Source organism: Panicum virgatum, chromosome 5K (assembly GCF_016808335.1).
Source record: "Panicum virgatum strain AP13 chromosome 5K, P.virgatum_v5, whole genome shotgun sequence".
Classification (NCBI taxonomy): domain Eukaryota; kingdom Viridiplantae; phylum Streptophyta; class Magnoliopsida; order Poales; family Poaceae; genus Panicum; species Panicum virgatum.
This window is the reverse complement of record NC_053140.1, coordinates 45,652,655-45,665,854: the sequence shown is the minus strand read 5'-3', so window position 1 is coordinate 45,665,854 and position 13,200 is coordinate 45,652,655. Positions and strand designations below refer to the sequence as shown.

Below are 13,200 nucleotides of genomic sequence, written 5' to 3'. Positions count from 1 at the left end.
GAGGACACAATTATCCAGTGTTGCCAACCTATGCATTCAGTGTTGCCGAATTGATTGCCGTCAGACGTTCACCAGTTGCCGTAGTTAGACTATGGATGCTCAGTCTCTTCTAGTAATAGCTTTACATCCAGTTCCCCAAATATGACACAAGTTGCTTTACATGAATTGAATACATACCAGGCTGCAGAGCTGAAAGAATGGAACAATATGCATGAGCGTACCGAATATGATTAAGATCCAGCTACAATGAAACGGAATGCAAGAACCTCGAATATTTTATATCTCCGGCAGCATGATATGCTTATTAACATACACTAACAGGAAATGAAGTCTTTACATTACAAATCTATTGAAGAAGCCACAAGAGAACAAAAGAATTGTACATTATAAATCTACTATTGAAGAGGCCACAAGAGAACAAAAGAATTGTATGCTCGAAACTAACATCGCAGGTAAAATCCATAAAACAGTGTGTTGCTATACTGTACAGATCTCAACTCAATCTCTATAAAACGTACCACGTGTCTATCGTATTCATATATATATGGCTCAGTGAAACTCCATGCTGTATATATGTGGTGTGAAACTGTAAACCTAGCGGCGGTTTGTTCGAAGCGACATAAAATGTGCAGCAAATGAATCGTAGTCTGTAGGAAGCTTGGGGTGAACATGTGCAGGGGGTGTCTTGGAGGTGCTTTCTTTCGGAGTTCCTGCTGAGGTTTCGGTGTTTCCTACATTTCGTGGAACAAAGCTTCTACTGATCTCAGCTTCTTGAGACTTCCCTCTAGCCGCCATCGGTGATTCAACATGCTCATCTTCAGGTGAAGAGCGCTGTACTGCAACCCTCCTTTGTTCAGTACTTGAGTTGTTCGGTTGAGGGGCTTTTGACTCCTTTCTCAAGCTTTCGGTTTCTTCAGCATATTGTGCTCCAGTTCGGACATGACCATCTCTCTTTGTGTCTGATGTTACATCACGTGTTCTGTGTGATTGTATCTGCACTCCAGACCGCTTTGGCTGAGTAGTCTGCTGTTGCTCTAGTTCTTCTTCACTGTCTTCTGAATCAAAATAATGTCTAGCCATTCTTGATCTCATTTCCCAGCGGGCTCCAGTACCTGGTTTTTCATGATAAAGCTCTTGAGTGGAATTCACAGGTTCGGAACTCTTAGTTGTGGGAGAACTTGGATTAATAGATTGTTTGGATAGCTTATCTGTATCATCTGAATCAAAGAAATTTCTTGCCACTGTTGATCTTGCTTCCCTACGTGTTCCAACAATTTGATTCCTGCCATAAAGTTCACTATTGTAATTTCCACCTGAAGAAGTCCTGGTTGAGAGTGAGCTTTTGGGGCTACTTCTGTTCTGTACAAATGAAGTATTCTCTTCCGAATCAACTGACTCTTCAGTGCTCACAGAAGCCTTAGGCAAGGACTGGCTTGGCAGTATATTCTCCCTAGAATTTTTGGTGTATGGTGGAGGTTGCCTGGGTTTGTTTCTTAGTCCAGGAGTTAATCTTCCAAAGTTGAGGCCAAGATCACCTTCCTTATCATCAGATGTTGATGAAGTCTGAATGGCAAAAGGCGAGGACTGATTCTCATTTGCTTTTGGTGAGAATGCACTATTAAATTTATCTAGCTCAGTTTCTTCATCAGAAAGATCAGAATCTCGGCTTTGTACACGGTTAAAGTGTCCCGGTGCCTGTACCCCTAAATAATTAGATATGGGTGAACCACCAGTTCCACCGCTGTGTTTCTCCTTGTATGATAGATTAAGACCAGGTGATGCCATGTATTTCTTGCTGGAGCTAGGCTCATAATCTCCAATACTTTCTTTAACATCAGGGACAACCTTTCCAGAAATTCTGCTAGCTTCTTTGTTTAGGCCAGAAGCAGACTTCAAAGATTCCGTACGTGTCGTGTCTATCTCCTCATCAGAACTACCACCATCTGAATCAAATGTAGGGGGCAAGCTATCATAAGGACGAGGTGAAGGAACATCCCTTCTGTTCGCTCCTAAGTTATCAGATTGTTGCGTTTCAGTCCTGGAAAATAGCATTGAAGTTCTATGGTTAGGAGATTCACTTCTATGTTGTTGACTCCAATCTGCAGTTGTGAATCCCACGTGATCTTGGACAGCAGGTGTCTGTTCAGTTTGCTTTGAGGAGAAAGTATCCAACAAATTCTCTTCAACATCAGAATCATATTGATCAAAGACAACAGATGAAGAGTCACGAGTTTTGTCATTCTGCTGGTCCCAAACAGAACTGCTGCCATAAATAAATGTATCTTGGGAAGAACTGAAATTGCCATAGTAGTCATTTGTGCTCTCCTGATCAAAGGTAGGCTTCCTGATCTCCACATCCTGGACATTGCGCTCAGCAGGTTCAGTTTCTTGCAACTTTCCACTAGGTAAATCAAATGGATGAACTTCAGATCTTCCAATGCTGCTTTCTCTCTCATATAAATCATCGAAATGGGGAGGCTCAGGTGAATGAGCATGAGGTGGTTCAGTTGGCATTTCATATACATGAGTAACATGACTTTCAGGACTGTAAGAGTGGAATTGTTGATCTGGGGAATTAACTGTTGGTATCTTCTGGCTTTGAGCTGGGGCATGAACTGTTGATATATTCTGGTTTTCAACACGATTTGTTTCTGCTCTTCCAGAACTTTTTCTTGCATACGCCATTGCCCTTGGATCATTTATACCTGAACTCTGGTCATGAAAACTCCTGTTCTCATCCTTTGCTAAATGCTCAGCCGGTTGCTTCCTTGGTGTATTTTCATGACTGTATGCAGCTGCCTCATAATCCCCAGTACTTTGGCCTCCAGAATAGTTTCCACGACTAGCAAGTTGAGCAGCAGCTCTAGCAGCAATACTTGCCATCTCTGCAGACTCTGCTGCTGCCTGTGCAGCAGATGTTGCATCCTTGAATTCCACATTCCAATTGGCACCACTCACCGACGGTTTTCTTTCCCTCTGCCGATTCATCTCTTCATTCCTGGATACTGTGTCTGAAAAGAAAATTTTAACCAGTCATTGGGAATATGAATAAGAAACAAAAACTGGCAGGCATTCAATGGTAGAATCTCTCTGTACCTGGGACTGTTGCGCCATATTGAGGATAAGGCGGATCCCCAGTATTTCCATGTGAGATACTGTTAGGACCAAGAATTTGTGCCGAATAGTAGGCAGATGCACCATGTTGGGAGCTAGGGGGCACTGAAGCATTGGAATCACTCCGAATGTTTTCTTGTGAGAAAACATTAGAATTTCTATTTGCTGAGACATCTGCAGGCGAATAAGGTCCCATTGGCACATGAGAAGTGGCTGACTCCACAGTCGCCGCTGGAGCACCAGAGTACGTGGGCTGTGGTGCTGACATGCTAGAAGTAGATGACCCCATAGCTGAAATGTTTCCTCCAGAATATGTTGCAGACCCATACTGGTAAACAAAATAATCAAACAGATTAGGGCCACAATATCCAACCAGGACAGAAAGTGAAAATGCAAAATACTCTCGATCAGTTATTTACTAGATGATCTTCATTTGGCTTCTGCAATTTCTCCTCAAAAGCTTTTGGCTCCCATTTGATGTTGTGCTCCTCCGCAATTGAGGTCAAGGTTTTGATTTTGGTCTGTATATCAGGTGCTCCTGCTGACAGTTTCTCAATTACCTGTAACAAACATAGTTGTATAAGCGGTCTAGGGTAAAAGTGGCATCATGCCCATCGAAATAAGGAAGATCTTTCATAAAATTTGAAAGTCTTAAATAAAGGCAGCAAAAAATACCAGACGATTTACGCCACTGTCAGGGCGCACTTCAAGGGCTGCTGTAGCAAACTCTTTTCCGTACTTGCTTGTGAACTGCTTCCGGACATCTGCTAGTTCTGTGACATCTGAACACCTCATAGATCCAAATATAACACTCGCTATTGCCTCCTTCAGATCAATGGGGCAAGCCCTACAATTCAGTTAAATAAAAAACATATGGTATTTAGATGTGCAGAAAAACATCCTAAATCATGATGGCTGCTGAGGATAGGATAAATCTTATTTGGAGGAAAACTGTCATAGGGAAAAATATATAAATCCATAACAAAATCATCACTACAGAAATGACAAAGAAACAGTTCTGAGCCAACTAAAATTCGAACCATTGAATAAAGGTTTGCGTATAAGAAAAAAATGGCTTACTTCTGTGAGTCAATGATGGACAGACGTGCCACTATAAGTTCACAGTATACTTCAAGCAAGTCATATGCTTGCATGAACTTCTCTTCCCTTATGACATGTTCAACCTGCAGGAGGAACACAATAGAGTCAATAAGGAATAATGAGCCTCATGCTGTCAAGACACATTAAACTGCTATAAGTATAAATTTCACAGAACTGAGAAAAAGCTAGTCATTTTCTATGGCCTAACAGAGTTTGCCTACAAAGGAGAAGACAACTTTGTACAAACCATACCTACTTGCGCACAGATGTTTGCAGCAAGAGGCATCTAAGATTAAAGATGGAACAAGCACAACCCGGTAATTATTGGTTTACATCGGTCAAACAATAAAATCACACACTTTGATCAGATGAAGATCTAATGCTCCCATGGAACATCAGGGTTCCAATGGAGAAAGTTTAGTAGCGCAAAGTAAGCATTCTCCTATAGCGAGTGCAGTGCACAAATAGCACTGAAACTAAAGTTAGGCTCCAAGGATAAACTCCAGTGTGTCCAACGAAAGCGTATTGTGAGGAAGAAGAACCAATGCTCGATGTTATCAAATAAGTCCCAAATGTTTACACTCCTATAGCGACTGCAGTGCACAAATTGCACCGAAACTAAAGTTAGGCTCCAAGGATAAACTCCAGTGTGTCCAACAAAAGCGTATAGTGAGTAAGAAGAACCAATGCTTGATGTTATCGAATAAGTCCCAAATGTTTACACCAATGTAGCAGCCCAACAGTCACCAACCATGGCTTATCTAGAGGGGTCGGACCACACACATTCATCCCAAATAGCAGCCAATGCATCCAGTTGCAAGGAATTCCATTGGATTATACTTTTATTGATCAATTAGAATTGCCTTCTAGAACGTATAATTGTCTCTAAAGGGCCAATATACATACACTATTGGACCTTTTGAGTGACATATCAACACCCAGACTACAACTACAACCAAACACCTAGCTCAATCTGAGGCCACAGCGCCTGAGCTCCAGAAGTCAAGTCCACGTGACACGATCATCGAACTCTACCATCATGAGGTCAACCGTGGTATCACGCGCTGGAGGCGCGTCGAGTCACCTCGAAGCAATGGGCGAGGGTGAAGTGAAATGACAAAACGATGGGACGAAGCACGTACCCTGATGCGCGCGGTCATGTCCTGGTTGGCCTCGAGCAGCTGCGCGACCTCGCGGCGCATCTGGCGCACCTGCGCCTCCTTCCGGTTCCGCAGCAGCTTGATCCGCGCCACCGCCATCCGCAGCGACGTCTTGCTGCGAACATCACCACCACCAATCAAACCGAGGAAGCTTAGCGGGCGTTAGAATTCCCCCCACAACCCCTCCGCCACCCCGGGAGCGGGAGCGGGAGCGGGCGGAAATCGATCTGGACTGACCACTTGTCGGGCTTGAAGCCCTTGTGCAGGACGCCGGAGAGCTTCCCCTTGCTCTTGTGCATCTCCGCCGGCCTCGGACGCGCGGCACAATCGCACGCAGACGGCAGACCTCCCCTCCCGGCTTGATTCGAAAAAACCCAACCAAATCCAACCGGCCCCGTGGGAGACACGGCGCGCGCCACCAACTACCGCCAACCCCCACCGCCTATCGGGGAGGCCTCTCCCTTTTGTTGCCGCGGTGCGGTGGATTGGAATATGGAAAGACTCGCCCCCTCGACGCGGCCGCCTGCCGCCAAGGGGAACCGAACAGGAAGAAGAAGGGGGGAGGAGACTTTCCGTTTCGCCGATGGAAGCAAATCGTTTTTCCGTGGGGAGGAGGGGTGGGAATTGTCGAATGGGGGATGGCTTCCGTGTGGGCGACGCACGCGCACGGCCGGCAGGGGCGCAGGGCCAACGCCCGACGGCGCCTCCCTCGCCGCTTCGCTTCCGCGTCGCGGGTTGGGGGCGCGCGCTCGGTTGGTTGACCTTGACCGGCCGACCCTGCGCAGGCGTCAGGCACCGGCCGGGCCCTGTATGTAACCTTCTGTGGTTGTATGAATTTGAGATAGAGCTGCTCGGGATTTAATTTGGATTTGCGCCTTTGCTGATGGTAATCTTGAGACTTGAGCCCAGTTTTCCGATTTCTCCGTTTTGCAGAGCTTCCAAAATCTCTCCGTGTCGACGCGTTTACTGGAAGGAAAATACGTGTCCTCTGTTTGGCATTTTGCGCGTTTGAAAGTCTAGGTGACGAGCTCTCGAACCGTTTTTCCCCATCTACAGTGAAGAGAGGCGGAAAGAGCGACTTCGAGGAGCCTGCCGATTCCGGCGGCCTTCTTCCTCTCCGATGGCCGCTTCGGCGTCGGAGAGGGGGATAGGTCACGGAATCGCCGTGCGGATGTTTATAGCTTAGGTTGTTCTTCTCCTAGGGCTAAGTTTTGCTCGTCGCCGGTAGTTGGCGGCGGAGCTAGGGTTTGCTCGCCGGCTATCGACGGCGGAGCCAGATTGGCCGGGAGTGGCGGAGCCATTCGTCGGCGAATAAGGGTCCTCTCTGGAGGCACCGACGGCTCTTGGATCTTTTCCATCGGCGTCGCCATGAGGTGTGCGCCTCTCTTTTGCTGCGACAGGGAATCGAATATTTCTTTTCCCTGCGATGCTTCCTTCTCCCAGGTTGCTGGTGCGGCTAGCGACAGCAGGCTCCTTTTCCGGCCGGTGGTCTGATGGTCGCCGGGGTGGATTCCTTTCCTCTTCCGTCCGTGCTGCGAGGATGGCTGTATGCGTTCCTTGGATTCAAGGCGCCGGGGATGGTCCTAGGTGCTGGCTCCTGCAGCTATTACCAAGCTCTTGGGGTCCTGCAGCATGGCGGAAGGAGGACCTTGCCGGACTTCCGTCTGAGGGAGTTGCCGAAGATGACGATGGAGACATTACCGGGTGTGTGCGTCAATACTCTTTGTACCGGGGGTGTTTCCTGCAAAAAGCAGGGATGTACTGTATGCTTGTTTAATACAGTTTCCCTTTCGCAAAAAAAAAATCTCGGTGACGTGTGGGACTTTGTACCGCTACTACCAGCTGATCTTGACACTTACATTAGTTCCCCATGACCATTCACGAAAGAAGTGTCAGCCACATTTGCAAGGCTCTAGACGCGCATGCGTGATTGTGGTTCGCTGGTGACATGTAATTTGAGATGAACAACTTATACAGTACGTTGTGTAAATAAAAAATATTATATATTACATGACAACTAAAACTCGTACAATGGTAATCTAGTTGTCTCATAGTTCTAAAAATTAGCTTACGAGTCAGTTCTCTCGCAAAATAGCAAAATAACGATCTCTTTTCTCTCATCTTGCTCTCTTTCCTTTACATCACATAAATTTCTACGTGACATTGCATGAGACCAGCTATGAGACCGCTGACGTGTAGCAATGTACTTGCCCTGAGCACCGAACTTAATTAGTCTTTTGTCCGAAGCCGAGGCTACCCAATTAGGAAGATCCTGTTTCTGCAATACGAGCAGGGGCGGATGAGAGAGTGATCGCATTGCCGTAATTAAGGTCAACCCGGAGGCAGAACGCGTCGTTGGTGCTAAAATAAACACACAGGTTGCATTGCCTACCAGTCCACCACCAACAGACAGGGCAGCCATCCATCGCATGGACATGTAACAGAATCCACCAAACTTAGTCCGTAAGTTATTAAGGTTGCCAACTTGACATATCATGATGATCCCCTTCACCATCCATACCGGTGGAACCACAAAATTTATGGAGACACCAACACTTCCCGGCGTGCCACAGCAGCTGCAAAGGAATCAAAATGCTATTCTTTTTCCGCTCAAAAAAAATGCTATTCTTTTTTTTATTCGGAGAAAAAAATGAGTGAGATAAAATGACATTCAGCTGGATGGGCCGGAATCTTTACAGCCCAATACATTCGAAGCCGCACGGCCCAAACCCCCGCCTGCGGCCCACGACCCCGCTCGTCTTCCCCCAAACCAACGGTTGGACTGCGGGCTGCGGCAGGCTTCTCCGGCGAAGGAGCCAAAGCAGACCAGGGTGAGGTCAGTGGGACTGGGAGGCGGCGTCGGCATGGACGAGGCGACGAAGAAGAAGGTGGAGGCGACGGTGCTGGAGATCCTCCGGGGCTCCGACATGGATTCAGTGACGGAGTACAAGGTCCGCTCCGCCGCCGCCGACCGCCTCGGCATCGACCTCTCCGCCCCCGACCGCAAGCTCTTCGTCCGCGGCGTCGTGGAGGGGTACCTCACCTCCCTCTCCTCCCAGGAGGTGGAGGAAGAGCAGAAGCAGCAGGGCGGCGCCGGCGAGGAGGCGAAGGGGGACGAGGACGAGGAGGAAGAGGAAGAGGAAGAAGAGGAGGAAGAGGAGGGGGGTGCGCGGAAGCGGGAGTACGACGACCAGGGGGACCTTATCCTCTGCCGCGTGAGTTCTTCCTCCGGTGCCTCCAACGCACGGGCTGTTCCCCTTCGCCCCTTGTTCGATCGATCCGGGTGCTAGGGTTTTGTGGCGTGATGTGGGTTTGCGCGTGCAGTTGTCGACCAAGAGGAGGGTGACGCTGTCGGAGTTCAAGGGGAGGACGCTGGTGTCCATCCGCGAATTCTACTTGAAGGACGGCAAGGAGCTGCCAACCAGCAAAGGTGACTCAACTCTTCCTCGAACTGCAACCTTTGGTTACTGCTTTAATGGTAGATGTCAGGCGCTCCATTTAAATGAACCTTAGTACATTCTTGCTTATGGGAAATTCGAGTACTGAGCGCAGCACAATTTTGGTGTCTTTCTCATTTAATGCCCCACTTTACCTAGATTTAGCAAGCTTACTGCATTCTGCAGTGTCAGCTAGATCTTGTCCCACCTTTAGAAGAGTTTAGCCCTTTACACTCTTACAGTATAAGGATGCCTCCGATTTCCTGAAATTTAATCCCACATGACCAATTTGTCCCAGAACTCAGAACTGGATAGTGAAAGCCACCTGTGGTTGTTTTCAGTGTTATCTGTTCTTTTTTTCATTTGATCATATTTGGTAGTGGTTCTGAATGTGTCTGGTTTGAGTCTTGCTCGTTTATTATTTATGTTCTGTGACAAAGTATTGACAAGCAATCATTGCGGCAAAAGCAGAGGGATGACAATAGGCAATGCATGAATTGTGATATACAGCTTTAACATGATTAGTGGTCTTCCAATTTATGTAACCATTTAACCACTAAGGTTTCTGCAAAATAACCCAAATAATTTGTTAATAGCATTATTTAGCAAAGCCAACATCTCTATTTGTCAATACCGCTGACTATTAGTTATCCATATTTCCAATAGCTCTCTACTTATGTTATAGAAACAATGCACATACCACACCTAGGTTTTCCATATGTCACCACATAATATTGGTTAGGGTGCCTGTCCTGTTGCCGCAGAAAAATCTAGATTTTGTTATGGTCGCTATTATGATTTGTTGCTATTGATTTCTTCATATGCTGTATTGCTGTCAATCCTCTGTCGTCAAAAGTTTTTAGCATAATTATGGAGTTATTAGAGATAGGTTCTTTTCCCCCTTGGTGTCTAGCTGGACACAATTGGTATGCAACACATGAAAACTGCCTGGCTTGGGTTTTAACAGCTTAGTGAGTTATTTGGATATAAGTTAGATGTGACTATCTCAATGCAACATTACATTCAGTTTACTAAGAATTAATGATGTTTGTCTACTCACCTAAATATGGGATGATTAAATGAAGAATCTGAGAAGTCATTCCAGCTACTGATCTTTCAACAATATAAAGCTTCAATGTAATATTTGCTTGCAAACCAGTTGTCAGTTGATAAACACTGCATTTACCTATACTGAAATATTTGATTCGTAAACCAGTTGATAATTCTCTCTTTTATATGTTACAACCTTCGTTGCTTGCTTTATTGACTATATTGGGGAAATGTTATCTTATTTTTTTAGTTTTCACACTTTTTGTCTAAATGAAATTTTCTTTCAATATCTGTGCAGCCTTTTGTAATTAAGAGCTAGAAATTATAAATCAGTTGCCTTCCTTATGGCGGTATTAGATACTGGTTATTGTTTCACATGAGTTATCCTCACAAGTCACAATCCTAACATGTTAGCATATCAGGTAACAACTCTGCTATGTGGCGTGCAAAATTTATATTTTCTTTGTTATTATCTTTCTTTGTTAAACTTAGACTAAGCACAATTCCCCATTTGTGAATTGCTACTATATATGTTTCTGAACAATTGAAGAGCTTGGTAATTGTGTATTATTAGTGATGCCAACGTTTTTTTTTAATCTCTATTGTTTCTTCTTGGTTTTATGTTGTGGCGTTTTTAGTTGTTTCATCCCATGGCATAGTGTTTCATTGACTGTTTTCATTTCTTTACTAACATTCCGCATAATGCAGGAATAAGTATGACAGTCGAGCAGTGGGAAGCATTCCGCAATGCTGTGCCTGCGATAGAGGATGCAATAAAAAAGCTTGAAGATTCAGACTGAGAGCATATTTTACAAGCCTCTTCTTTTGCCTGTATCAAATCAGAAAGCCATTCTGGCCCCAGGCCCCCCATAAGGCCATGGCCATATGTGGTCTGCAAAATGCGTCAGTCTCATGGAGCTACTAGAGCTCCTATGAACTTACGTAAAAGGTTTCACTTGGTCAAACTGCCTAGTGCCATCTGTAGTTAGGCTGTAGACAGTTCGGAATGTTTGCTAACGAGTAGTGAAGAGTTTGGAATTTGTGCTAGTAGGTTTGTGAAGTTTTTCTTCAGTTCTTTCCGTCATGATTTTTTATGATCTTGCAAATTCCAAAATTGCCTTCTGTAGCGGCGGTCAGGCTCACTACTGTACAGCGATGAATTATAGAGGAGCATGATGGCGAGTAGGACGTGATGTATATAGATCGAGGTTCCATATAGGCTTTTAAATTATAAACGAGTTCGATAGTGTTCGCAGTCAGCACATGGGCTGTACGCATTACAATTATCCAGAATCGAGCAATGGCCAAAAAGACGTAATTTTCAAAAAAAATAAATAAAAAGTCGTGAGAGGAAGCTCTGACTCATCTGGCAAAGCCGCAAAGGACACAACAACAGAAAAACCTTACACAAAGAGCAAATTCACTATATACCATCCTCTGTGCTATCGGAAAGTAGTATATCTCTTAAATGTCATCATTTATAATTTCTCATTTCTTATGTGTCATTACCGTCAAATTCACATGTTAATGCCGTCAGACTTTACTACTTTAGCTAGTTGAACGTTTTTACCCTAGTCCTAAAATAGAAGTTATATTCCCGTTCGTGTTGCAGGTGCAATATGTCTCCATCACACTGATGGTGTGTTTAGATCCCACAAAAACCCCTCCAACATCCAAACTTTCCATCACATCAAAATCACATCGAAACATTAAATATAGCAAATAATTTATGCATGGAGTACTAAATGTAGGTAAATAAAAAAACTAATTGCATTGTTTTGATGTACGTTGCGAGATGAATTTTTTGAGCCTAGTTAGGTCATGGTAGGACAATATTTACCACAAACAAACGAAAAAGTGCTACAGTATGCTACAGTGTCCGATGTAACTTTTCGCATCTTTTTTCCCTCCGTCTAAACACAGCCTGAGTCACAGGTCATGCTGGGTCAGCAATGGCAGTCTCCAGCTCGTTATCTCGGGGGATCGTACTAGTAGTTTATTTAGCTCTCGGATCATTTTCTTTTCTTTTCGAAAAGGACATTAGCATTTAGCAAGATGCGTAACTGGACGTGCCAACTACTCCGTGATCAGCTAAACATCGTGCTAGAGACAGGCTCCCTGCTGCAAAGAAGTTGTCCCGGTCCCGGGCTCCAGTCCCTGACAACAAAAATGGCATCTCTGCCTCCAGGAGTCGATGCAGATCCGAAGGACTATATATTCACACACTTGACACTTGTGCACGCCTATCTCCATGAACTTGGTGGCTGGAGATTATTGGAGAAGCTCGTGTGTGTGCTTCACTGCTTCTCTAACGCATCCAGTCTAGGGCCTCCAGGTTGCTTGGAAATCATCCATCCCTTTTGATTTGAACTGCCTCCTTGACCACAAGATCTTGTCAGAGGAAACAAACAAACGGCCGTCAATTAGTTGCGTACGATTGTTCGATTTTTTTTTGTTGCGACGAATTACAGGGACTCCGTGATGTGAACTTGTGCTTGCCAAGGACAGAAGCGCAGCGTGCGTGGTTTGGTCCCTAACTCTCAATCTAGGGCGATGTACATTTCACTATTGATTCACGTGACATCCCTAGAATACACTATATGGCTTCCTAATTTCTATGGGAGCATTATTGTTTTATGTGAAACTCTGCGTCCCAAACATGAGCCCTAGGAAAAAAAGTAGTAAGGAGTAGATTACAAGCTGCCAAGCTAGTTCTAGATTTCTAGTCCTGTGAAAATAAAGAGTGAACAAAGCAAGCGTCCAGTCGAGCTAGGGGTAGGTGCTCTAGGCCGCACCGACACCGGGGTCATTTTTTCCACCTGATTTGATCTGCCTCCTTGACCACAAGGGATTAGCCACGGAAACAAACAGAGAACCATCAATTACTCGCGTACGAATCACAATCACCACAGCGCCCACAAATATACCAGCACCACTATCTGACTATCTGTCATGCATGTGGGCTGTTGTTGCTTTTGTTTAATTATATATGGGAATGGATGTTCTGTACTAATATTATATGCATCTCACATAAAAATTGAATTACTTGGCCAATTTCTGCACGAGCTGAGACGCATGCAAATTATTCCCTGGAGCACGGAGCTGCCAATCGTGGGAGCAGTGAAGAACAAGATCCCGCAACGGCATCTTTCCATTTATTTGTAGACACACGCCGGCGGCATGTGTTGCACGCTGCCGCCGATGAGGTCGTCAGGGCGCACGAAACCGCCGCGCCGCCCGGTCGTCATGTCAAGGAATAACAAACATCCCCCCAGGGCGGGCGGGCGCGCGCACGCAGGCAGCAGAGCGCGCGTTCTGACAGGGACACCGGCTATTAG

General features: G+C 45.5%; 2 protein-coding genes across 2 annotated transcripts; one reads left to right on the top strand and one right to left on the bottom strand.

The window, feature by feature from the left end:
• Positions 1 to 257: 257 nt before the first annotated feature.
• Positions 258 to 6,158, bottom strand: LOC120707773. Its single transcript, XM_039992782.1, has 7 exons — positions 5,613 to 6,158; positions 5,358 to 5,490; positions 4,195 to 4,298; positions 3,790 to 3,961; positions 3,534 to 3,674; positions 3,097 to 3,442; positions 258 to 3,011 (listed from the first exon to the last, which is right to left on the bottom strand). Exons 1-7 carry the CDS (start codon positions 5,672 to 5,674, stop codon positions 595 to 597), a joined length of 3,375 nt encoding a protein of 1,124 aa, XP_039848716.1. The 5' UTR covers positions 5,675 to 6,158; the 3' UTR covers positions 258 to 594.
• Positions 6,159 to 8,155: 1,997 nt separating this feature from the next.
• Positions 8,156 to 10,941, top strand: LOC120707777 (RNA polymerase II transcriptional coactivator KELP-like). Its single transcript, XM_039992787.1, has 3 exons — positions 8,156 to 8,590; positions 8,700 to 8,805; positions 10,571 to 10,941. Exons 1-3 carry the CDS (start codon positions 8,240 to 8,242, stop codon positions 10,660 to 10,662), a joined length of 549 nt encoding a protein of 182 aa, XP_039848721.1. The 5' UTR covers positions 8,156 to 8,239; the 3' UTR covers positions 10,663 to 10,941.
• Positions 10,942 to 13,200: the final 2,259 nt, after the last annotated feature.